We start from the raw sequence: 27564 nt of genomic DNA on the forward strand, positions 1-27564 counted from the left end.
AACATCACATTGCATTGATTATTTGAAGTTAGTATTTTTATGTAGAAGTTATCTTTTTGTGTCACTTCTTGTTTGATCATATATTGTGTTTACATGTCTGGCGAATAAATATTTTTATATATATTCCATACTGTAGACTGTACTCACTAAGATTGGTATATGCTTTTAAAAAGAAATTAATCAATTAAAAAGAATTCACGACATTGATTTATGGCATAAGTGGAGACTCTCCTTTCTCACAGATCTTTGCTTATTAACCATAAATAAATACACTGCTATATTCAGAGCAGTATAAATATTCTGACATAAGTACGAGCGCGAGATATTTATTATTAAATATTCTTACAATATATATGTAAATAAAAATTGTGCCCAGGCATACCACTCTGATGTCCATTTATAAAAATATTCACAGAGCTTTTCCTCCTGTGAGATTGCATGTACATTCGCTGGGTTGGAATGGGGGGCAAATTCAATATTTTTTTTAATTTTTTTTTTATTGGTTATCTGTACCCGTTTACTTATGCCATAGTGACACTTTAAAATTAGATTTTTTTTATCTGGGTCAAATGTTTTTTTTTTTTCCCTTGTATGTTTTTATTCATTTTATATATATATATATATATATATATATATATATATATATATATATATATATATATATATATATATATATATATATATATATATATATATATATATATATATATAAAAATAAAAAAAAGTTGCCAAGGCATACCACTCTAAATGTCCATTTATATATAAAAAAAAAAAAAAAAAAAAAGTTTTTCCTCCTGTGAGATTGCATGTACATTTGTTGCGTTCGAATGGGGGGGGGGGGGGGCAAAATTCAATATTTATTTTTTATCTGGGTCAAATTTTTTCTTTTCTTTGTACGTTTTTATTCATTTTTTATATTTAAAAAAAAAAAAAAAAAAAAAAATAGAGTGGTTTGGGGAAAATACTGCATTATGGCCATTAGATGCACAGATGAACAAACAATAAATAAAAATGTATTTCCTACAATTGTCAGCTCCATCTAGTGGTCATAATGGGGTTGCAGAAAGCTAAATACGGGGGTGGGGGGGGGGGGCAAAATGCTGAAATCGAGTCCTGGCTGCCCTGAGTTTTGAAGAGGCAGCTGGGGTCCCGAAGATTGGGTGCACCAAGATGGCGGCTCAGGGTCAAAGGATCACAGAAGGACAACGTTGGATCCACCGGGCAGGTAAGAATGCTTTCTTTTCAAAAAGTAACAGGGGTTGGCTGGGGGAAAAAAAAGCAAGGTGAGGTGGGGTGGGGGGAAGAAAGTTGGGGGTGGGGATGGGGGATTGGAGGGGGGGGGGTGGAAGTAAAGTTCCTCTTTAACCACAGAGCCAATCAGATGTGCTGCAGTGCTACAAAGAAGCATGCTGATAGAAAAAGAGACCAGAGTGACAAATGAGCTCATCATTGTTTTTCATCCTCTTTTCACTGTCCAATCACAGGCTGGGAGAGAGTACAAAACCTGCGTCACTTTAATTGCTGCCGAGAAAAAAATCAGGCCTCCTGCAATACCAGACAGGCTGTGCTGTGTGGCAGAGCTGTGTAAATCTCAGTACTGGATGGACAGAAATCCTTGCCCCTTTGGCAGATAAAAACAGCTCTTGGTATTTAGCCGCTTGCTTGCAGTTCGGCTTTAAATCAGCCGATCCAAAACACTTAAATCATTAGAAGTTGATAGCAGTGACCAGTGCAAATATTTACTGATTGAAACAAGCCCGAGACCCGGTTCACACCTGCGATGTCAGATATCGCATGAGATCGGCAGCGCACTGCTCTGAAAATCACATGCGATGTCTGTGCGATGCGAATTTAGCCATATTGCATAGCTGAATTCGCATTGCATTCGGGCCAAAATCGCACAGGACCCATTTTTCGGATCGGATCGCATTGGGTGTTCACACCCATTCGATCGAATTCATGTCCGAACTGACAGTCCGCACTGTGATATGCAAACTGATCTGGGGGGGTGTGGTTACCTTCGTATTGACACCCCCAGCAATTCGCATACGGCAGTGTGAACTGCCTGCGAGTCGGGTGCGATGCGGGAACCCGCAGTGGATTCGCAGGGTTCCCGCGTCACATAGGCGTGAACCGGGACTGACACAAGTGTATACAATAAAAAGGTCCATAAAGATTACAAAAAGGTAGAATATATACTTCCAGCACCAACCAGTGCCAATGAGTGACCTATACAATAGTGATGGTGAACCTTGGCATCCCGGATGTGTTTTGGAACTACATTTCCCATGATGCTCCGCTACCCTGCAGAGTTCAGAGAGCATCATGGGAAATGTAGTGCCAAGGTCCCCCATCACTGCTATAGACTATATACTGTGCACCAAGGAAAGCCCCAATGTGAACACCCCATGCAGTGACTGAGCAAAGCATGTATGAACTCCGCAGTGATAGGAAACTAAAAGTGCTCATTGGTTCACCTGGCCCTCCGCAGCCAGAGACTGCCTACGTCTATCCAGCTGGAAAAAAAGAGAGTTAAATACACAAGTTATGGTGAAAACATTCCAAAAACCATCACTTATTCTTCTTCAAAACACTATAAATCCTCTAAAAATTGGGTATTCAACAAACAACAACAAACATATACAAACATAAAACATAACAAACATATATAGCAGAAAACAAATTGGCCAAAAATGTTACAAAATTTCAATTTTTAAATCTTTTTTTGGCAATTTTATATAAAAAAAAAATGTGAAAAATATTGTTATTTTGCAAAATTTACGCTCTTTTTTTGTTTATAGCGCAAAAAGTAAAAAATCGCACAGGTGATCAAATACCACGAAAAGAAAAGCGGTTTGTGGAAAAAAAAAAAAAGGACGTCAAATTTATTTAGGTATGGCGTCGCACGTCCGCACAATGGTCTGTTAAAGTAATGCAGTGCCGAATCGCAAAATAGGGCCTGGTCATTAAGGGGGAAAATCCTTTCCGGTCTTAAAGTGGTTAAATTATGCCTCGTTTCCACTGAGCGGAACGGTTCGGGGCGGTACAGTTTGGAAGGGTTAGAATGGTCCGGTCTATTCAGGTGAGCGTTTCCACTGCAAGTCGGGCCACCAGGGACCATGCGGGGTTTACACCAATTGAGGTGTTTGTTTTGCTCTTTCATTTGACGTACCATTTCCTATGGCCCTACATCTGAAGCAGGACCAGGAATGGTGCGGTTTGGTTCGGTTGTATGGGCCACTTTCATAATAGAAACAAACACTCAAATTAGCGTACCGTACCGAACCGACCCGAACCGATCCGCTCAGTGGAAACGAGGCACTAGAAGTCCACCTTAACACTAAAATCCCTGCATCTATAGACCTCCACAATCTAACACTAACCTATCTAGCCCTGTAAAGAAGAAATCTCTATACATACCTTTTTTTTTTTTAAGCCGATCCGACCCGATCTTACATGGAGCTGTGTAGGCGGGCGCAGAGGACACAGCCGACAACGGAAGCCCCATAGTAACTCTATGGGTGACATCACTTCTTATTCATATCACAACCGTTGTCAGCTGTGTCCTCTGCAGAGCTTCCGCCGCTGGAGATCGGGTCGGGTCAGCTTCGAAAAATGTATACTGATTTTTTATTTACAGGGCTAGATAGGTTAGCGTTGGATCATGGAGGTCTATAGATGCAGGGATTTTCCTTTTACAGTGGGCTTACACTTTAACCCATAGTTATGGTGCTGGAAGAAGTGCAATTGCTTTGTGTGGCTCTATATCATCACCGTTCACCAAGGACCTATTCCACTTATCATACTGCGTGTGTATTCTGTCCTGCTTACCATCTCCGTGATGTAAATCCAGATCTATGTACAAAACTCTTTCATATTTCTGTCGCAGTTTCAGGATCCCCAATACTGCATCATTCAGGTAACAAAATCCAGACGCTTCATCTCTAAACAGGAAGAAGAGAAAATTAAAATCAACTTTTCAATGCTCTAATGACACAGTATACGATATATAGAGACTCCTGTGATGTCTGTCTATTGGATTCTGTGATAGGACTAAAATCCACTTTGTATTGTCACTAAATTGGTGGGACAGTAAAAGAGGGGTACTACAGAGCAAAGGAATGACACTGCCTAGCTGTACACATTGTGCTGGAGGCTACATGCTCCACACTGCCCCCTCCTGGACGCTACATGGGCCACACTGCCCCCCCGGACGCTACATGCGCCACACTGCCCCCCCCCGGACGCTACATGCGCCACACTGCCCCCCCGGAGGCTACATGCGCCACACTGCCCCCCCGGAGGCTACATGCGCCACACTGCCCCCCCCCGGACGCTACATGTGCCACACTGCCCCCTCCTGGATGCTACATGCGCCACACTGTCACCTCCTGGACGCTACATGCGCCACACTGCTTCCCCCTGGACGCTACATGCGCCACACTGCTTCCCCCTGGACACTACATGCGCCACACTGCTTCCCCCTGGACGCTACTTGCACCACACCGCCCCCTCTGGACGCTACATGCGCCACACTGCCCCATCCTGGACGCTACATGCACCACACCGCCCCCTCTGGACGCTACATGCGCCACACTGCCCCATCCTGGACGCTACATGCGCCACACCGCCCCCTCCTGGACGCTACATGCGCCACACTGCCCCATCCTGGACGCTACATGCGCCACACTGCCCATGGGTATACAATGTGCTGTAGATTCTATACTCCACACTGCCCATGGGTATACAAGGTGCTGTACATTCTATACTCCACACTGCCCATGGGTATACAAGGTGCTGTACACTCTATACTCCACACTGCCCATGGGTATACAAGGTGCTGTACACTCTATACTCCACACTGCCCATGGGTATACAAGGTGCTGTACATTCTATTCTCCACACTGCCCAAGGGTATACAAGGTGCTGTACATTATATACTCCCCACTGCCCATGGGTATACAAGGTGCTGTACATTCTATACTCCCCACTGCCCATGGGTATACAAGGTGCTGTACATTTTATACGTCACACTGCCCATGGGTATACAAGGTGCTGTACATTCTATACTCCCCACTGCCCATGGGTATACAAGGTGCTGTACATTTTATACGTCACACTGCCCATGGGTATACAAGGTGCTGTACATTCTATACTCCACACTGCCCATGGGTATACAAGGTGCTGTACATTCTATACTCTCCACTGCCCATGGGTATACAATGTGCTGTAGATTCTATACTCCACACTGCCCATGGGTATACAAGGTGCTGTACATTCTATACTCCCCACTGCCCATGGGTATACAAGGTGCCGTACATTCTATACTCCACACTGCCCATGGGTATACAATGTGCTGTAGATTCTATACTCCCCACTGTCCATGGGTATACAAGGTGCTGTACATTATATACTCCACTGAGTATTTAGAAGAATAACAGTTAAGCATAGCAGGTGATCAACACTCCTCTATCCTGTATCTGAAAGGTCTTCTCTGGGTGATTTCCCGCCACTACTGTAGAGATGGGCAGCACAGGCAGCAGGAGAGGTATCCAAGTTTCTCTTTACAAGGGGGCGCTGCATATCAGGTTTTCATTTTAGCCACAGAGGTGTTGTCAGGTTTTTAAATGTTATGAAAATGAAATGGAGCTGGTTGGAATAGTAAGACCAGTGATCTCCTACCAATAACAGATATAGTCCGGTTGAATTTACCCAGAGATCCCACAATGCCTACTTCTTAGCATGGTGCCACCCTCCTGGCCAGTTTAGGGCAATGCGGGCTTTGCCTTCCATTAGCTGTTCAACTGAAGTTAACGTGGCTCCTCCCACAGCAGCTGCATAATCATAGATACCTTCAGTGATGGGGCAGTCATAACCTGCAAATAATAAAATGTTACCATAGTCAAAATGTAATAATATAGTAAAGGGATCCATTTATATACAAACACCTTTCATTAAAGCCTAGGTGAAGTCCCACGCCATCTTATGTCTTTTTAGCACCCCCTAGTGTTACTTTCTGCCATCTCACTGCGGCCCTCTGTTGTGGCAGAGCTGAGTAACAGCCACACCCCCAGGGCACAGTGCCCTCCCACTGCAGCATCCTAATGTGGCAGAGATTACTAACAGCCACACCTCTTAGCACAAGTGCCCTCAACACTGCAGCAACCTAATGTGGCAGAAATTAGTAACAGCCACACCCCTCAGCACAAGTGCCCTCCCACTGCAGCACTCTGTTCTGGCAGAGCTAAGTAACAGGTAAACCCCTCAGCACAAATGCCCTTCCAGTGCAGCACTCTGTTCTGACAGAGCTGACTAACAGCCACACCCCCAGGGCACAAGTGTCCACCCACTATAGCACTATGTTCTGGCAATGCTGACTAACAGCCACACTCTACAGCAGCGAAAATGCCCCCAACTGCAGAACTCCGTTCTGGCAGACCTGTGTAGCAGCCACACTCTTCAGCACAAGTGCCCTCCTGCTGCAGCACTCTGTTCTGACAGAGCTGAGTAACAGCCACACCCCTCAGCACAAGTATCCACTCTTGTAGCACTTTGTTCTGGCAGAGTTGCGTAAGCCACACCCCCAGGGCACAAATCCCCCACTGCAACACTCTGTTCTGGCAGAGCTGAGTAACAGCCACACCCCCATGGCACAAGGGTCATCACACAGACTAGTATTGCAAAGTAAGAGTGGGGGTGTGTCCAGGTTTTAGTGAAAGAGTGCACCTGGTTTAACTATGGTGTCAAAGGCAGAAAAAAGAACCACCACAATTCAGTAGGGGTCAGAGATTTTAATGACTCATTATCAGCTGAGCACCAGCATCAGCTGTTCCTAGAGTGATTTCAGCACACTCTGCTCCCCCCATCCAGTTGTTCTGCTCTGTATTTACAACAGATATTAGAACACTGGAGGGCTTATAAATCACTGCTGGGGGGGGGGGCTGAGTTACTGCTGAGTTACTGCTGAGGGAGGGGACAGGGTGAGCTGAGCTGCAAAGTCATTGATGAGAGTGGGGGGAACAGCTGAACTGCAGAGTCACTGTTGGGAGGGGGAGGTGGGTAAACTGGTGAGTCACTGCTGGGGGAAAGGGTGAGCTGAGCTGAAAAGTCAATCATGGGAGGGGGAACCGCTGGGTCGCTGCTGAGGAAGGCAGGGTGACCTGAGCTGCTGAGTTTCTGATGGGAGAAGGGAACAGGGTGAGCTAAGCTGCAAAGTCATTAATGGGAGTAGGGAACCGATAAACCACAGAGTCACATCTGGGAGGGGGAACATGGTTAAAGAGGTTGCTGCTGGGGAGGGGAGGGTCAGGGTGAGCTGAGCTGAAAAGTAGATCATGGGTGAGGGGAGCCACTGGGTCACTGCTGAGTTTGCGTTGGGAGAAGGGAACAGGGTGAGCTGAGAAGTCATTAATGGGAGTAGGAAACTGTTAAGCTGCAGAGCAACTGATGGGAGGGGGCGCATGATTAAAAGGGTTGCTGAGTCACTGCTGGGGGAGGGGGGGAGCAAAGTGAGCTGAGCTGAAAAGTCATGGGAGGGGGGAGCCGCTGGGTTACTGCAGAGGAAGGCAGGGTGACCTGAGCGGCTGAGTTTGTGTTGGGAGAAGGGAACAGGGTGAGCTGGGAAGTCATTCATGGGAGTAGTAAACTGTTAAGCTGCAAAGTAACTGCTGGGAGGGGGAGCATGATTAAAAGGGTTGCTAAATAACTGCTGGGGAGGGGGTAAAGTGAGTTGAGCTGAGGGTTGGGTCAGGGTGAGCTGAGCTGAAAAGTCAATCATGGGAGGGGGGAGCCGCTGGATTACTGCTGAGGAAGGCAGAGTGACCTGATCTGCTGAGTTTGTGATGGGAAAAGGGAACAGGGTTAGCTGAGCTGTGAAATCATTAATGGGAGGGAGGGAACTGCTAAGCTGAAGAGTCACTGCTGGGAGAGGGGGCATGGTTAACAGAGAAGAAGCTGAGCTTTTGAATCACAGTTGTGGAAGGGAGCAAGAGTAGCTAAGCTGCCGATTCACTGCTGTGAGAAGGAGCAGAGAAAGCTCAGCTACTGCAGAAATAGAGGAACCAATCTGCTGAGCCACTTCTAGAAGGGAAAAGCGGGATGAGCCGAGCTGCTAAACGAATGAAGTAAACAACCTCAGTGCTTGTGCTGTAAATTTTATGATGAATAGCTCCGCATTGTCTGCAGCTACAGAGGTCAGTGAGGTCTTCTTATGCATATGTAGACATTTACATGTCCAAAGCCTGGCCAAATGCCAGGCTTTGGATTGCATGCCCTACAATACTTACCAAGGCCATATTCAAGAGTCTCCGGGTCATCGTTATCACCTTCTTCGCTGACCTTGCGAAGGTGCTCCAAATAGGAGTCGGTGTGGAACGTTGCCATTTCCTCCATGGTGGCGACTCGAGGCTTTACAACCCTGTAAGAGCAATAAGAGGATTCCACTAAACAAAAAGTCTGCAAAGAAAAGAAAATAATTAAAATTTCACCTCCCTAGTACGTGATCCAACACTTTTGGGTCTGGGGCGTGAATGTGCGCCCCCTTCGGCCCGCGCCCGCTGTGATCACACACACAGTGGAAGCCCAGCAGCAGGAACCGCGGACTCGATGTCCGCCAGCATCGTCCATTGTTCAGTACACAGGCAGAACGGCGATCTACCCAATTGGCGTTCTGTCAGCAGGGAAGGCATGGATCCTATGTTCCTGCAAAGCATCGACACAGATCTATGCCTTCCCTTAGTAAAAGCACCTCCCATACTGCGGCAGGGTGGCTGCTCTGCGCCTGATCAGGTTCCTAGTACGTGATCTGACACTTCTAGGTCTGGGGAGCGCATGTGCGACACTTTCAGCCCGCTCCCATCACCCGCAGCCCAGCAGCGGGTACCGCAGACTCGATGTACCTGGCACCCCCCTGATCGTAACCGGCACCCCCCGATCGTTCAGTACACAGGCAAAACGGTGATCTGCCTATGTAAACAGCGCAGATCGGCGTTCTGTCAGCAGGGAAGGCATGGATCCTGTTTTGCTGCAAAGCATGGACACAGATCTATCCCTTCCCTTAGTAAAAGCACCTCCCCCACAGTACACAAACACTGGCTAGGCACACATTGAACTAAGCTCTATTTCATGCTGAATAAGCTCAATTATTAATGTACCCTGAATAGAAAACTATCTTTACATAGATTTTTTACTCCAAAAGCATTAAAATTGATAAAAATAATAAAATAAGATTTAACCACATTAAGACCGTCCGCCGCAGATTTGCTGCGGCAGGCAGCCTCAACCGACGTAGCCTTACGTTGGCCGCACGCGTGGCGCAGGGGGGGCGCGCTCCCGCCCCCACTAGGCAGTGGGGATGCCGATGCACGGGGCCGGCAGCCGCGATTGCCACCGAGCACCAGCGATCGCTCCCAGCTGAGAGAGGACGGTCTGCTGTTGTAAACACACCGACCGTTGATGCTGACCGTTCTTCTCTCTGAAATGATCAAAGAGCGCCTGTGATCCTTCTATATAGGAACACATGTCTCTATGATCATTTCACAAGCCCCTCCCCCCACAGTTAGAAAACACCCCCCTAGGCTCACATTTAACCCTTTAATCGCCCGATGTTAACCCCTTCCCTGCCAGTGTCATTCGTACAATGACAGTGCATATTTTTAGCACCGATTACTGTATCAGTGTCACTGGTCACCCAAAAAAAGTGTCTGATTTGTCCGCCACAATGTCGCAGTCCCACTATAAGATATTACTTAATGTTAATTACTTTAATATCACTATTTAAAAAAAAGTGCGCATGCGCGCGGCGCCGGGACGGTACATGCACTGACCGCGCTCCGCACACCCCGACCACTTCACAGCCTACAACAAGCCTAACGGAGTGGGGGTGGTTGCCCCAAACCACTTGCAATACTGAGAGGAAGTGAGGATGAACCGGAGGGTCACAGGCACGGCATAAAAAAAGCAATGCAGTACAGCCTCCATCAGCAGCGCGCTCGTCTCCTCCCGCCACACAGAAACCTAAGATGGCGGCGACCCACGGCTCGGCAGCCCTCTTCCAGCATCGCCAGTCACAGCCACACCATCTCCCCACAGTGTGGGACTCCACCTGCCTACCGCTTCTCATCCGGAGGAGGTAAGGGATCCCTTCTCCTCCCAATCCCAGGGTGCCAGCTCGCAGTCCCCCCACGGAGAGCCACAGCACTTTTCCCCATACCAGGTCTCATCAGATAGGGAGGTGGAGGGAGCTACTTCTCCAGAATCCTCTTGGGATAGACAGATGGCTGCCATTGCTGAACTAGCCCTGAGCCAGAGTAGCTCCCCCCCCCCCCCCGCCGCACCATATTCCGCACTGGATTCCATACAGATAGCAAGATTTTCGGCTTTACTGCAACAGGTGCTTTCCAAGGCCTGTGCGACCATTACTGCTGATTTAAAGGGTGACTTCCATGAAATAGGAGGGAGGCTGGACTCTATTGAATCTAAAGTAGACGGCACTGTGAAAAGAGTTAACTAAAACCATAAGTTGATAGCATCCCTGCAAGATCAACTAGATCAAGCTCAAGCTAAAATTGAAGATCTAGAGAATAGGTCTCGCAGGTACAATTTCAGGATAAGGGGGCTCCCCAAGTCAATAAGTGATTTGGAACCTGCGATACACACACTTATGACGGATCTTATCCCAGATATCTCACCGCATCACCTGGCATTGGACCGATTCCATCGGGGCCTGGCGGCTCCACGCTCAGATGGCCTGCCCAGGGACATCATTGTGAAGCCCCATTTTTATAGAATTAAGTTATGGCGGCAGCCCGCTTTCGTCATGATGTCACCCTCCTTGGCCAATCCATCCAAATATTTGCGGACATATCCCAAACGACTATACAAAAACGGAGATCCCTAAAACAGTTACTTACTCTCCTGATCAACCGTCAAATCTAGTACAGATGGTCCTATCCGTTCCGGCTATCTTTCACGTTCAAGGGCAGGTACCACTCCTTCACCAGCTTCCATGAAGGAGAGGATGTCCTACTGGGCCTGGGCATACTCTCAAGAGATGGCCCCTCACCTAGATCCCCGCCGGAGTCCCCGGCAGAAGCTGCCAGAATGCTGTCGCCCTTATGGACCCAGCCTACACAGAGAGGCAATATCAAGTCGCGCACCCCACCTGAATCGTCGACCGACTATACTTCTGTTTCTGTTTTCACTTTTTGGGGGGCCCTGAGTTCACGGGAGTTCCGTGACCATGAGTACATCAATCTGGTTGGCAGAAAGTCACACGGCTCTCTTTTAGAGATCCACAGTTCGAGAAGATGTTTGTTTAAATCCAACGGACATGGACTGCGTCTGCATGAAGAGGATAGACGAACAGGATTTCCCCATCTGACCCCCACCGGGGACTCCAGTTTTCTGATTTTGCTAAACGGTTTTCTTTGAGGTTATGTTCTAGAAGACTAAGGGACTGTTCCCCCTATTTTTGGAACCCTTTTTGCTATTTTTTCCCCTAGGCTCGGACTTGCTCCCTGGGGTCGGCTGGGGTGAAGGGACTGTGATGGGGGTTATAGGAATGATGGCCCGGTAATTTCGGGCTCCCGGGGTGGTTCCACCTCGCTCCTAACAGTGAATAGAACCTACAGGTTGGACTGAAGCGGTTCGGGTTGTTTATGCATGCCACTTACTGCGACCTTGCTCACGGCCACGAGTGGTGAGCAACCTCTCAAAAACTTATGGGGTGCTGGACCCCAAAACCAGTCAAGTTTATGTAATTTGCATATGTCAAGGGCGGATCCCTTGCCCTCCCCCACCTCACGAGTGACGGGGGGGGGGGTGGGCTGGGGACTTTGTTGTTTTTCTTTTACTTGTTGTTTCTTCTCTGAGGTGTCTGGGCTCATCCTATTCCATCAACGTGGTCCACATGTCTATGAGACCAGGGGGGGCGACAGGGGATGGTCCTTGGCAGATACAGGCGAGTACAACCTACCGAGCCACGATGACACGTCCTTCCGCAAGTAACTTTAAAATCCTTACACATAATGTACAAGGCCTCAATGCTCCTGTTAAGTGACGAGCCTGCAAACGCTGCTTAACGCTGCTTAATCTTAGCTTAACCACCAAAGCCAAAAAATACATTCACTGATCGGGAAACCGTTACTATACACTGGGCGACAAACCACACACTCTACTAGCTCGTAAACTAGCCCCGAGACACCATTCCCCGGGAAACTCCCGAAAATTGAAGCTCCGAACTGGACACAGGTCACAAAATCCCCAATTGATAGTCAATTAATTTTATAATTTTTATACCAAACTTTATTCCCATGGGGCTTGGTCCCGTCTCCTCCTCTCCCTCATAGGGAAGATTAATTTGATCAAAATGAAAATTCTTCCGGTTATACTCTATATTATTCGCCATTCCCCAGTTTGGTTACCGAAGTCCCTGTTTAGGCAACTCGATACGCTTATTACCACATTCCCATGGTCCCCAGGTCCAGCCAGATTTAGCAGGAAGGTGTTATGCAGACCCTGGAAGCAGGGGGGACTAACGTGTCCAAATTTCTATTTGTACTACATGGCAGCCATGCTGGTCCAGGCACATGGATGGTTGGTGGCTTATAAGACCAATGCATCCGTGGTCCTCGAGGCAGCGTTTGCAGGCTCGTACGAAACTTTACAGAATGCTTTATACAGGGGACTGAGGGCCACACATGTGGACGGTGGTCAGGGCCTGGCATGTAATTATCGCAATGCCCAATCACAAGGGGGCAATTTGGTCACCTGATACCCCATTGTGGTTTAACCCTCAGCTTTTCGGAGTTTCGCTCTATCCCGGATCCCGCTTTGTGGGCGGGCAGGGGAGTGAAATCCCTGGCAGACATTTGTGAGGGGGCGACCCTGTCTACATTTGATAGGCTTAAAAATAAATTCCAACTACCTAACTACTCCTTCTTTCGTTATTTACAACTCCAACATGCCTTTACTACCCAGTTTAGATGACCCATTGTAAGTCTTGAGCGAGACAACTTAGAGATTCTGCTACGGGATGACACCCTGGAAAAACCCCTCTCCTCCGCGTACAAGATGCTCCATCCTTCTATCCAGACTGGTCTGGATGGACTGCGTGCGACATGGGATGTGGAGAGAGGGGGTTAGGGATGTGGAGAGAGGGGGGTTAGACAAGGAAGATTGGGAAGAGATCTGGGACAGTCCCTTCGGAGCTCTGATTGCAACCAGAGATAGGCTGATTCAATTTAAGATATTGCACAGAATCTACCTGACCCCTGTACGGCTACACCGTATGTTCCCGGCAGTCCCGGCCTCCTGCTGGAGGTGCCCCAGTGACTCTGCGGGGTTCTCCCATATTTTCTGGGAGTACCCGGTGGTTGGTGGCTTCTGGTGGGAGGCGACAGGTGTCACGCCGATCGCTCCAGGTCCTGCAGCGTCCCCGGAGCACTCGAGGCGTGCTGCGGGTAGCGGCGCTCCGGTCACCTTCCCCGACCGTGAGCACCGCTCCCCCGCATCTCCCTTACTGTCTTCCCGCGCGGCGGGACGTTCCCGTCCGCGCTGCACACTCACCTCCCGCTCTGCCCTCGCTCTAACTTCCTCCCGGCGCGCAGGGTCCCGCTCCCTAGGGCGCGCGCGCGCCGGTGCTCTGAAATTTAAAGGGCCAGTGCACCACTAATTGGTGCCTGGCCCAATCAGCCAGAACATATAAAAACCCACTTCCCCTTCCTGTCCTTGCCGGATCTTGTTGCCTTTTGTGCCTTGAGAAAGCTTTTGGTGTATCTTCCCTGCCTGTGTATCAGACCTTCTGCTGTTGCCCCTGACTACGAACCTTGCCGCCTGCCTTGACCTTTTGCTCCGTCTGACCTTGCCTTTGCCTTGTCCTTCTGTACCGCGCCTGAATCAGCTGTCTTTGAGGTTGAGCCGTTACCGGAGGATACGACCTGGTTGCTACCGCCGCAGCAAGTCCATCCCGCCTTGCGGCGGGCTCTGGTGAAAACCGGTAGTAACTTAGAACCGGTCCCCTGGTACGGTCCACGCCAATCCCTCACTGACACAGAGGATCCACCTCCAGTGCAGTCACCTGCCGCTAGTCCAGACCCTGACAACAGGCTTTGTGTCTACTCGTTAGGAGAGCGGTTCCGCTGACGGTCACCGTCTGCCTCCTGGGTTTGGTGGGAGTCATACAGGCTCCCAGGGCGGTACGTACTCTGGTGGGCATTCTATTGTTTTACGCCCAGAAGGCAATAGTACTGAAGTGGAAATCAGCACTCCCTCCCACGTTGGGTTTCTGAAAGGGACTGGTGAACGCTGTGATGCCTTTATATAAAACAGCATGCATGTCCAGAGGGTGTCCTGGAAATTTTGAAAAAGTGTGGCAATCATGGGTGAACTCCTCTCTAACAACCGATACCCAGGATTAGCCCCTGGCTCTTGAGGTGGGTGGAGGGCTCTGCATGAGGTGATGACCCCTTTGTGTCTGATGGGAGGGAATATTGTGGTGACCTGTGGGTCCTGGGTGGTGGGAGACGGGGTTTAATGTTCTGATCACTTATGTAATGCATCTTTCTTTCTCCTGACTTTAAGTGAGGGTGCAACTTTCAGGGCTCTCGACCCTCCTTTTTTGGGCCAAGATTGCTTTGATGTCTATATGTGTTTAGTAGTGTGTAGAGGTTTCATTTGTTTTGCGCCGTGGTATGCCCCGTATGGCGTTCTGTTTGTGTCTTTTCGTTCAAAATTTTCAATAAACAGAATTAAAAAAAAAAAAAAAAAAATTATTCCCAGCCACAACCGATCCAACAGTCTTTATTTGCGGATTTTCTCTGCGACATCCCCCTCCCTCAACTCTCATCCTCACACGCGGACGTCATGTATAGAGAGTTCTCGGAACCCGAGACACTGTCTGCTATCAAAAACCTCAATTCAGCTAAAGCGCCGGGTCCCGACGGATTCTCTGGCCACTACTATAAAAAAAATTCAGCGAGACCCTCACCACTCACCTCTGCTCCTATTTTAATTCAATGCTTTCATAGACGTCATACCTAAACCGGGCAAGGATCATGGCGAATGCCTAAATTATCGTCCGACCTCCCTTATAAATGTCGATCTAAAAATGACAAAAATATTGGCGACCAGACTGAACTCATTTTTAGCACACTATATCCATCCTGACCAAACGGGCTTTGTCCAGTGTAGACAAGCACCTGACCAAACTAGACGCCCGATTAATATTATTTCTGCCCTTAAATCTGATTGGGATGGGACAGAGGAAGGGCATGTTACTGTCTCTAGACCAACACAAGGCGTTCGATTCCCTATCCTGGGAATATCTGCTACAGACTTTGGGGAAATTTGGCTTTGGACAAAAATTTTCACACCATCATCAAAACCTTATATAGCGACCCTATTGCGAGACTGTCTATTAAAGGCTATGGATCGGACTACCTCAATATACGAAGGGGAACGCGTCAGGGGTGCCCCCTGTCCCCGCTCCTATTCATCCTGGATTTATAGCCGTTGCCCATTAAGATACGCCATAACCCGAATATTCAGGGCATCCCATGTGGGGGTATAGAGCAGAGGTGAGGGACTTGAGTCACATGACTTGACTTAAGTCACCAGTTTGAGGACTTGAGACTTGCTTAACTAAAAATGAATAAAAGACTCGGCTTGACTTTGACTTGGTATTCATAACTTGGGACTTGACTTTGACTTGAGACATATGACTCGAAATGACTTTACTTTTTTAAGTTATTAAATATTTGCATTTTCTCAAGATGTGTTAAAGCAAAATTAATGTGCCTGTTATGTTTCTGACACCACAGTCACTTAAAACACCTCAGTGTGTTCTGATTTTTAGGACACTGGCTGTTTAACCACTTTAAGACCGGAGGATTTTCCTGCTTAATGACCATGCCACTTTTTTTCAACTTGGCACTGCGCAAATTTCACTGACAAATGCGGGGTCATGCAATGCTGTACCCAAACGAAATTTACGTCTTTTTTTTTGCGATATTAATAAAAAAAAGAGCGAAAAAATTCTCAATGAGCGTATTTTTAACCACTTTAAGACCAGAAGATTTTACCCCATTCCTGACCAGGCCATATTTTGCAATTCTGCACTGCGTTATTTAACGGACAATTTCGCAGTCGTGTAACGCTGTACCCAAATGAAATTTACGTCCTTTTTTTCCCCACAAATAGAGCTTTCTTTTGGTGATATTTGATCACCTGTGCGATTTTTAATTTTTGAAAAAAAGAGCGACAATTTTGAATAAAAAAAAAATATATATTTTTCACATTCTGCTATATAACATTCCCCCAAAAAAAGGAAAAAATTACAAATCAAAATTTAACATTTTAGGCCAATTTGTTTTCTGCTACATATTTTTGGTAAAAAAAAAAAAAATTGCAATAAGCGTATTTTGATTGATTTGCGCAAAAGTTACTAACTACGGAAAAGATTTGTCATTTTCATTTTTTTTTTTTTACTAGTAAAGGCGGCGATCTGCGATTTTTTTTTTTGCAGGACTGCGACATTGCGGCGGACAGATTAGACCCCTAACTGACATTTTTGACACTTTTGGGGGGACCAGTGACATTACTACAGTAATCAGTGCTATAAATATGCATGGTTACTGTAATAATGACACTGGCAGGAAAGGGGTTAACACTGTTGGTGATCAAGTTGTTAAATGTGTGCCTCATGCTTACAGACGTTGTGGAGGGACGTACAGGGGGTTGTGTGACACAGACACAGATCGCAGGTTCAGCCATGCTGAATCCTGTGATCTGTCCCTGCCTGTCACAGAGAAGATCCGCCCGCTTTGTTTACACAAGTGGGCGGATTTTCTCACCCTTTCCCCGACAATCGGGGAAGAGAGACTGTGATCACAGTCTCTCCTCCCCTGGCCCGACACAGCGGGAGCGAGCCTCCGGTGGCGCGTGTGTGCTGCTGAGACAGCAGGGAATCCAGCGAGGTAGATCTACATCGCTAGACTCAGGGCTGCCACCTTGCTGCAGTAGCAACAACGTGAGCAGTCCTAAAGTGGTTAACAATGGAAATGCTTTAACATATTTTTAGTGACTGTGGTGTTGAAACATGACCGGACGAAGAATTTTGAGCTGTTTGGGCATTCAAAGTGGTTCTTTAATACATCAAAAAAAAAAAAAAAAAAGCACTAAGCAGTTTTGTTAATGTTGAAAATAAAACAAAACCTTTCCTGACCACTGATTTTTAACTGATTTAAAAGGTGAAAATTGGGGTAGATCAGTATTTTGACTTGATTTGTGACTTGACCAAAATAAATTACTTGACTTGCTTGACTTCTAGCAGGGACTCGACTTGACTTGCTTGCTTTTCGCCACAGTAACTTGGGACTTGCTTGAGACTTGAAGGTTAAGACTTAAGACTTGCACATGTGTGACTTACTCCCATGTCTGGTATAGAGCATAAGTGTGCTCTCTTTGCAGATGATATCTTAATGTATATCTCGACCCCACTGATATCCATCCCCAATTTACTCAGGGGAAAAAGTTGCGGGAGAACCTCTCGAGATGGGCTGCTAATCCCCCGTCGTGTTTCGGTAGGTTGAATTCAGTTAAAATGAATATATTGCCTAGACTGTTATATCTATTTCGCACCTTACTTATAATGATTAAAATGTCTGATCTAAGGAAGTTTCAAAGGACGGTTATACAAATCATATGGGGCGATAAGAGGCCTAGAGTGAACAGACGCACTCTCTTTGCCCCCAGACTGAGGGGGGGATTGGGGGTCCCGGATTTGGTGAAGTATTATTATGCCGCTCACCAACCTAATCCGCTTTCACTCCCGGTACCCTCACCCAATTTGGATGCAACTGGAATCTGCACATTTACCAAAATGTCCCAATCCATTGTGTATTGTGGTTGCGGGCCAAGGATAGACCAGGGGTTCTCTGTCCCACCCTGTCCCTATCTTTGGGAATATGGGATAGATTGTCGAAAAGGCATGCCTTTAAGTCCCCCCACGCTCCATTGGCGCCCCTCTTGGGCAACCCATTGTTCCCTCCCGGGCCTCTGTTCCTCCGCATTCGAGTGGTTGAGGAATAAAGGTTTTCTCAGGTTGGCGGATCTGTGTGATCACAGGGGATTGCTCACTAGAGCCCAGTTGCGGGAGAAATATTCTCTCCCAGTGAGAGAATACTATCGTTACAGCCACATTTCTCATTATATAACCTCCCTCAAGCGCAAATGTGATATTACCATCTCCACACCAATGGAGTACTTACGCCGCACGTTGGATAAACAAAAAAAAGCTTTATATCCACGATCTATAATATACTGCATGAAGATAACACTAAACTTCCTTATATGATGCGCTGGGAGGAGGATCTGGATGAGGAACTAGACCGCACAGAATGGAACTCTCTAGCCCAGCTTAACTCTAAATCCATACTCAATGCATCTTTACAAAGATCACAGCAAACACTGGTTCACATAGAGCCACCTGTCACTGCCACATCCCTAAATATATATATATATGGAAAAATTGGGTATGGGGATGCCAGCACCCTCCATCATGCTCAAAGGCTAGAAGGGAGGTGTGCATGCATAACCCCACAAAGAAATTGGGACTTTGAAGGCAGAGACATACGCGACTACCTGACGCCCTGGCATATTGGATGATTTTCTTTGTATTGGCCTGTGACTGGACTACTGAGGCTCTGATACATATTCCCTGTCCACTTTGTGGGATACTGTACACCTGCTGCTGGCCTCAGTCCGGTCCAGTGCCTACCAATTTGGAGGCATATGGCTCTATGTCACTATTTGACCTAGGCCAGTTCATCTTGTGTGGCCGTCCCTTACTTCAGGGCCCTTGTCGCTGTCAACGGACACATCTATAATTTTAAATAATTGAACCTCAAAAGAGGTCGTAAATACCACTGGTCCCTGAAGAAGCCAATCATATCAGCGAAACATGTAGGACCCTGTTGACCTTCCTCTCTGTGGTTTTCTGGTTCTTATGTATTTTTTGATTTTGTCTCTTGATGTATTTGCTGCATCAGTGTTTTTAACACTTTGTCATGTGACTGTCAAATAAAAGTTGAGGTTTTATCCTATATTGGTCCATATTCAATATATGTTTCCACCATAAGTCTCTGCCTTCAAAGTCCCAATTTCTTGGTGGGGTTATGCATGCACACCTCCCTTCTAGCCTTTGAGCATGATGGAGGGTGTTGGCATCCCCATACCCAATTTTTTCAATGCATCTTTAATAGAAGCTAACTACAAAGTGTTTTTGCGGTGGTACATGGTCCCAGTCAGGTTGGAGGCGGCGGTTCGGGATGCATCCCCCAACTCAGGGGTGGGGAACCTATGGTTCGGGGGCCGTATGCGTATGTATCAAATGCACTCCGCCTGTGACCAATACAATAAACATCACCTCTTCCTCCAGCGTGGCACTGCTACACTTCTCCTAGCCAGCATTTCCCTCCAGCAGCACACACAGCAGTACCAGCCAGAACCAGCAGTACCAGCCAGAGCCAGCAGTACTCACAGCGATAGCAGCCAGAACTAGCAGTACTCACAGCAGTACCAGCACTACTCACAGCAGTACCAGCCAGAACCAGCAGTAATCACAGCAGAACCAGCAGTACCAGTCAGAGCCAGCAGTACCAGCCAGAACCAGCAGGACCAGCCAGAACCAGCAGTACCAGCCAGAACCAGCAGTAACCACAGCAGTACCAGCCAGAGCCAGCAGTACCCACAGCAGAACCAGCAGTACCAGCCAGAGCCAGCAGTACACACAGCGGTACCAGCCAGAGCCAGCAGTACACACAGCGGTACCAGCCAGAGCCAGCAGTACACACAGCGGTACCAGCCAGAGCCAGCAGTACACACAGCGGTACCAGCCAGAGCCAGCAGTACACACAGCGGTACCAGCCAGAGCCAGCAGTACACACAGCGGTACCAGCGAGAGCCAGCAGTACCGACAACAGTACCAGCCAGAGCCAGCAGTACCCACAGCAGTACCAGCCAAAGCCAGCAGTACCCACAGCAGTACCAGCCAAAGCCAGCAGTACCCACAGCAGAACCAGCCAGAGCCAGCAGTACCCACAGCAGTACCAGCCAGAGCCAGCAGTACCCACAGCAGTACCAGCCAGAGCCAGCAGTACCCACAGCAGAACCAGCCAGAGCCAGCAGTACCCACAGCAGAACCAGCCAGAGCCAGCAGTACCCACAGCAGAACCAGCCAGAGCCAGCAGTACCCACAGCAGAACCAGCCAGAGCCAGCAGTACCCACAGCAGTACCAGCCAGAGCCAGCAGTACCCACAGCAGTACCAGCCAGAGCCAGCAGTACCCACAGCAGTACTAGCCAGAGCCAGCAGTACCCACAGCAGTACCAGCCAGAGCCAGCAGTACCCACAGAAGAACCAGCCAGAGCCAGCAGTACCCACAGCAGAACCAGCCAGAGCCAGCAATACCCACAGCAGAACCAGCCAGAGCCAGCAGTACCCACAGCAGAACCAGCCAGAGCCAGCAGTACCCACAGCAGTACCAGCCAGAGCCAGCAGTACCAGCCAGAGCCAGCAGTACACACAGCGGTACCAGCCAGAGCCAGCAGTACACACAACAGTACCAGCCAGAGCCAGTAGTATCCACAGCAGTACCAGCCAGAGCCAGCAGTACCCACAGCAGTACCAGCCAGAGCCAGCAGTACCCACAGCAGTACCAGCCAGAGCCAGCAGTACCCACAGCAGAACCAGCCAGAGCCAGCAGTACCCACAGCAGAACCAGCCTGAGCCAGCAGTACCCACAGCAGAACCAGCCTGAGCCAGCAATACCCACAACAGAACCAGCAATACCCACAGCAGTACCAGCCAGAGCCAGCAGTACCCACAGCACAGTACAAGCCAGCAGTACCCACAGCAGTACCAGCCAGCTGTACCCACCAGCAGTACCAGCCAGCTGTACCCACCAGCATTACCAACCAGCAGTTCTTTTCAAAACTTACCACCACACAAAGTCGACTGCGATTACAGACTGACCAACGCAAACCTGGAAAACCAGTTGCGAGTAGCAACATCATCAATACCAGCTAACATCACACACCTCACCATAGAGAAGAAGTTGCAGCCATTACATTAGGGGTGAGTTAATTAAATGTTTGACCAAATATAACAGGGTAATTTTTAAGTTGATAATTTTGTACGGCCCCCGAATGGCCCTTGGCAGAAAAAAGGTTCCCCACCCCTGCCCCAACTGCTTCAGGGGATGCGGACAAGTGGGCACTGTCTTCCACACCTTGTGGACTTGCACGAAAGTCAGACGGTTCTGGATCCACAAATTCAATTTTATATATTCTCTAACACATATTAACCTGGTGAAATCTCCCCAACAGGCACTACTGGGTAAACCAGTTGAGGGGATACCAAAACTCACTAAACGCCTTATATTGGGGTTAAAAAAAAAAAGTGTTGGCGAGTGGCGCTACCACCATGCACAGGTCTAATTGTGCATTAAATACAATTGGTGTATGGCAATGTTCCAGAAAAACCAATGTTTTAAACGTAAACCTGATTGTTACAAGGTGCACTGTGCTGAAAATTGGGTCTTCCCCTTATGCTGTGTTCATGAATCGCTGTGTTTAAAAGATGTTGCATATATCGTGGGAAACAAAAAGTGCACTGTGCAAAGGTATTATAGTGCCAGCATGCTGGATGATAATTCCAGATGCTTAATAATATTACGTAGTGGACAGCTGTTGTGCATATATAAGAAAGCTATAGATACATAAAGTGCTGCGTGCTGAAATAAATAGTGCAAAAATAAAAAAGTGACCGTGCTGTAAAGCTATTTATTGTAATATCTCGGATTTCAGGGGGTGAAAGAATAGTTGAATGTTGAAGTGTCAGCTGATAAAGTGATGAGTACCAGTCTTTTCGTGGGTGTATCACCCTCTGGTCTCGTGCTGGAAGTGCGAGTGCTAGTACCTGTGACCCCACTAGGTAAAGCACTTACCGCACTATCTCCCCTGTTCCAGGTATAAAGCTGTTGGGTGAGACTCAGTTGGTGGATGGATATCCCACTGTTTCACGCTGTCTCCCTTGCTGAAGGTGTAAGGCTGATGGGTGAGACTCGGCTGGTGGGAGAACTCGGACGTTCCCTGATAGTTGTCCCACTGTGGCTATAGAGTCAATATACAAAAGAAGAAACTCCCATGGCGTAGCATGTCTGTACAATAGCATAGACTCACTGTTAGGAAGTTCACAATCCGCTTCTGGGTGTCTGGCCGCCTCGGCGCTTCCGCATTCCGGAACCACTCAACCCGGAAGTGACGAGTGACGCTGTATTCCCGTCCTATGCGTTTCGTCACTACGTCATCGTCTTATAGCCTTTATATTTACGCCCGCCAAAATTGCAATAGCCCACTCATGGCGGACTCCGGTGGTGCCAATTGGGCTGTTGAAGGCCAAGCTGACCTGGATCATGATAAATGAGAGGATGGTGGCGATGCTTAATGACAAAATGCACCTCTTTGAAAAAACTTGGGACCCCCTGGGTACGATATCTAGCTGGTCCCCCTTAAACAGAGGGGGAGCAGGTGTCCACTGGGACCACATGACTTGTGTGTTAACCCTGATTCCGGGGATATGGGCCTGAACACCGACCCCTTTCCACCGCTACTGCTCCCTTTTACTATTCATTTCCTACTGCTCTTTCCCCCTTTTCCATTCTCTCTCGATGCCCCTATACCTCTCCATTCTCCTCTCTTTCTTTTTTTTCCTGTCTTGTCACAAGGATTCTAGTGTCAAGGGACCACGATTGGTCCAAGGTTGTCATTGACCATGGCCTCTACCTCTGCTATACACTCAGGTAGGTATCATGTGGTATGGCTGCTGGTAGACGCCTCCCCGGTCCATTGTGCAATAATGGGGTTGGGGGGGCCAAGTTCCCTCGGGGCGCCGGGGGGGGGTTGGGGCAGAGGTGGGCACGGACCGGCCAAAGTTGAAAGGGAGGGGATGGGGGGCTATGCTTCCGTTAATGTTTGAGCCAGTGTTCCACTGTTTACACTTTCATACCTACTGTTTTGTGTGTACCGTTTTTATTAGCGTATATACTCAAGTATAAGCCGAGTTTTTCCAGCATGATTTTTCATGCTGAAAAAGCCCCCCTCTGCTTATACTCGAGTCACTGTCTTTTTAAAAATGGCGCCGCCCGACGCCGACGTGTCACCGCGCAATGCGCCGCATGCAGGGAAAAGCCGAACGTGTACGGGTTTTCCCGAGCATCGGCGGCGCATTCGCGGTGACGTATTGGCACCGGGCGGCGCAATTTTTAAATCGAAGGCGCCTCACCGACAGGTAAGTGAGACTCCTCCGCAGCCCCTGCATTTCCTCATGCAGTGCTGCGGGCATGGTACAGGACATTCATACAATGACCTGTGCCATGCCTATACCATCACCTGTGCCATGCCTGTACCATCTCCTGTGCCATGCCTGTACCATGACCTGTGCTATACCTATACAATCTCCTGTGCCATGCCTGTACCATGACCTGTGCTATGCCATGCCTGTACCATGACCTGTGCTATGCCTATACAATCTCCTGTGCCATGCCTGTACCATGACCTGTGCAATGCCATGCCTGTACCATGACCTGTGCTATGCCTATACAATCTCCTGTGCCATGTCTGTATCATGACCTGTGCAATGCCTGTATCATGACCTGTGCCATGACCTTACCATCACCTGTGCCATGACCTTACCATCACCTGTGCCATCTTCTGTACCATGCCCGCAGCCCCTGTTTTGTGTCTCGTGGTGGTCCAGTTGGGTCCGGTAGCTGCTGCATTTCCCACCCTAGACTTATACTCGAGTATATACGGTACTTTATTTCATGGCCGTAACCTGACTGTATTTTTTGCACTGTTGTCACCTTTTCTTGAAACAGGGTTCATACACATTTTTACCAATAAAATTCCATGACTTTTCCATGACTTCACGTAAATATTCATGAAATCTCTATGTATACATGTTAAATAAGAAGAAAATCCATGTCACACCCAGCATATTTTTACTAAAATAAATGACAATCTTTGTAGTGTACATGGGGAAAAAGCTTCAGTTTAGGCAGTCATGATGGAGATGCTCCCGGACTGGTATGGATGGCACAGTCAGATGCACAAAATGCAGCGCTTACTCTTTAGGCCCCAGCCACAGTCATGATGGAGGTGCAGGTGGACTGGTATGGATGGCACAGATGCACAAATGTGGCACTTACTCTTGTCTATACTCAGGGGTCAAGTCCTGGGAAAAAAAGTGTGGGGCTGTGGACATGATACAGGAGGTGGTCAAAGGCTGAGGACATGATACAAGAGATGGTCAGAGAGTGCGGACATGATACAAAAGATGGTCAGAGAGTGCGGACATGATACAAGAGATGGTCAGAGAGTGCGGACATGATACAAGAGATGGTCAGAGAGTGCGGACATGATACAAGAGATGGTCAGAGAGTGCGGACATGATACAAGAGATGGTCAGAGAGTGCGGACATGATACAAGAGATGGTCAGAGAGTGCGGACATGATACAAGAGATGGTCAGAGACTGCGGACATGATGCAAGAGATAGTCTGGAAACTGCGGACATGATACAGAAGATGGTCAGAGACTGCGGACATGATACAAGAGATGGTCAGAGACTGCGGACATGATACAAGAGATGGTCAGAGAGTGCGGACATGATACAAGAGATGGTCAGAGAGTGCGGACATGATACAAGAGATGGTCAGAGAGTGCGGACATGATACAAGAGATGGTCAGAGACTGCGGACATGATACAAGAGATGGTCAGAGACTGCGGACATGATACAAGAGATGGTCAGAGACTGCGGACATGATGCAAGAGATGGTCAAGAACTGCGGACATGATAGAAGAGCACTAGGGAGGCCGGAGAGCACAGGGGAAGCAGAGAGCACTGGAGGAGCTGAATGGCACGGAGGGGGGGGGGAAATGGAGAGAATTAAGGGGGGGTTTGGAAAGCATTTTAGGGGGGTTGGAAGGCGCAGGGGGGTGGAAGCAGGAAAAACCAGGGGGATGGAGAGCACAGGGGGAGGGGGGGGGAACTGGAGAGCACTGTCTGGGGGGGAACTGAGGGGGCGTTAATAGCACCAGGGGGGTTATTAGCACTGAAGGGAGGCTAAAGTGCATGGGGGGGGGCTAAAGAGCACTGAGGGGGGCTAGCAAAGGAAGTTGTATAGGAGGGGGATGGGGCAGCTGCATATAGATGAATTGAACTTTCCATATTCCTAGTGCAGCTTCTGAGAGGAGGAGTAACAACATTCAGCGACATGAGGCATGAGGAATAAATATGGAAAGTTCGATTCATCTCTATGCAGCTGCCCCATCCCATCCCCCTCCCATCCAGCACACAAAACGAGACTCCTCAGGCACTGACCTTCTTCCTGCAGCTGCTTTCTAGGAAGTTCTTCACTCTGAGATGCGGACACCGGCCTGACACCCATCAGTGCGGCGATGCGGGCAGCCCGGCGGACACCTGCCTGACATCCTCCCAGTGCGGCGATGCGGGCGGCCCTTCAGACACCCCCCAGTGCGGCGATGCGGGCGGCCCTTCAGACACCCCCCAGTGCGGCGATGCGGGCGGCCCTTCAGACACCCCCCAGTGCAGCGATCCGAGTGGCCCGGCTGACATCCCTACCCAGTGCGGCGATCCCAGTGGCCCGTCTGACATCCCCCAGTGCGCGCGCCTCCCCCGCCTGCTGGTACGCCCCTGGGAGTGGGACAGTAAGTGCACTTCTCAGTTTCAGCGGATCAATCCGCCGCAGAGTTCCTAGCCTGTCACGGTCTATTCATATTGAAGAGACCAGTGATCAAGCTTCAGCTGTGCAGTGCGCTGCGGCGGATCAATCCGCCTAAACCCGAAACAGAGAAAATAGTCCACTTACTGTCCCCCGCTCCCACAGAATACAATACAATACATTTTCTAAATAAAATAGGTGCACAAAATTCCATGACTTTTCCTCATTTTCCATAACTATTCCAGTCCTGGAAAGTGTCATGTCAAAATCCCATGACTTTTCCAGGATTTTCATGACCGTACGAACCCTGTTGAAAACTCAATAAAAATATTGAAATCTAAAAAAAAATAAAATCATTTTTTTTTTTATTGGGAACGTTTTATAGCAGAAAGTAAAAAAAGTTTTTTTTTTTTTCTTCAAAATTGTGGCTCTTTTTCTGTTTATAGCGCAAAAGAAACCGCAGAGGTGATCAAATACCACCAAAAGAAATCTCTATTTGTGGGGGGGGGGGGGGAAGGACATAAATTTTATTTGCAAACAGCGTCGCACGACCGCACAATTGTCTGTTAAAATGCAGTGCCGTATCGCAAAAAATGGCCTTGTCGTGAAGGGGGGGGGGGGGGGTAAATTTTCCATGGAGGTCAAGTAACCTTCCTCTTGGCCTGAATATTTGTTATTGATCCCCACACCAATGAGAAGTGATATCGTCTCAGGAGTCATATTACTGAAGGATATCAGAAACAAAGGAAATAAAGGCAAAAATACTTACCTAAGCTTCTTGACCCCCCCCAGTTTCTTCAGCTGTCTTCATTGGCCGGCATGGGATGACATCACTTCCGTGCATGCGCAGGAGTACAGTCATCCCAGCACACAGGCAGTGTGCTGGAATGGAAACGGAGCTCTGCATGCGCAGCTCAATGTACATTCTACAGGGGACTGAGCACAGGCAGGCAGGTAGTTGTATTTTTATTGCAGAAGAGACCTGCCTGCTCACATTTATTTTCAACTTTATTTCCCCTTTAAATGCCCCCCCCCCCCCAACTCACCTCATGTGACTGAGGAGTCCATAGGCTTCTATCAGGGAGTGCACCATACTGGCCTGGAACACACAGGAGGCATCATTGTACAAAGTCATTATAGACAACAAACTACAACAAAGTTTCTGTCCTTTTCCTGCCCCCCCCCCCCCATTTCCTATACTGACCCACCTGTCCCACCCCCCCCCTCCATTTCCTATACTGGCCCACCTGTCCCATCCCCCCCCCCCCCATTTCCTATACTGACAACCCCTCTCCTGTCCCCTCATTTCCTATACTGACACCCCCCTCCTGTCCCCCCATTTCCTGTACTGACACCCCCTCTCCTGTCCTGACACCCCCCCTCCTGTCCCCCCATTTTCTGTACTGACACCCCCCCCTCCTGTCCCCCCATTTCCTGTACTGACACCCCCCCTCCTGTCCCCCCATTTCCTGTACTGACACCCCCCCTCCTGTCGCCCCCCTTCCTGTACTGACACCCCCTCTTCTGTCCCCTCATTTCCTGTACTGACACCCCCTCTCCTGTCCCCTCATTTCCTGTACTGACACCCCCCCTCCTGTCCCCCCCATTTCCTGTACTGACACCCCCCCTCCTGTCCCCTCATTTCCTGTACTGACACCCCCCTCCTGTACCCTCATTTCCTGTACTGACACCCCCCTCCTGCCCCCCCCCCATTTCCTGTACTGACACCCCCTCTCCCTTCCCCACATTTCCTGTACTGACAC

The 27564-nt window shown here is 48.5% G+C and overlaps 1 protein-coding gene across 1 annotated transcript in view; it reads right to left on the reverse strand.

Moving 5' to 3' along the window:
* Window positions 1-3831: 3831 nt before the first annotated feature.
* LOC309544067 (histone deacetylase 8-like) overlaps window positions 3832-27564 on the reverse strand; it is a gene marked incomplete at its 3' end in the record, with an annotated part of 28253 nt that continues 4520 nt past the window's right edge. Inside the window, exons 2-5 of the mRNA XM_082276454.1 lie at window positions 26848-26900; window positions 8286-8416; window positions 5735-5876; window positions 3832-3944 (exon numbers count right to left, since the gene is read on the reverse strand). Of these exons, the coding sequence (XP_082132580.1) occupies window positions 3832-3944; window positions 5735-5876; window positions 8286-8416; window positions 26848-26900 (439 nt within the window). The remainder of the gene's footprint in view (window positions 3945-5734; window positions 5877-8285; window positions 8417-26847; window positions 26901-27564) is intronic.

This window comes from Pelophylax lessonae, assembly GCF_965119305.1.
Source record: "Pelophylax lessonae genome assembly, contig: HAP1_SCAFFOLD_773, whole genome shotgun sequence".
NCBI lineage: Eukaryota > Metazoa > Chordata > Amphibia > Anura > Ranidae > Pelophylax > Pelophylax lessonae.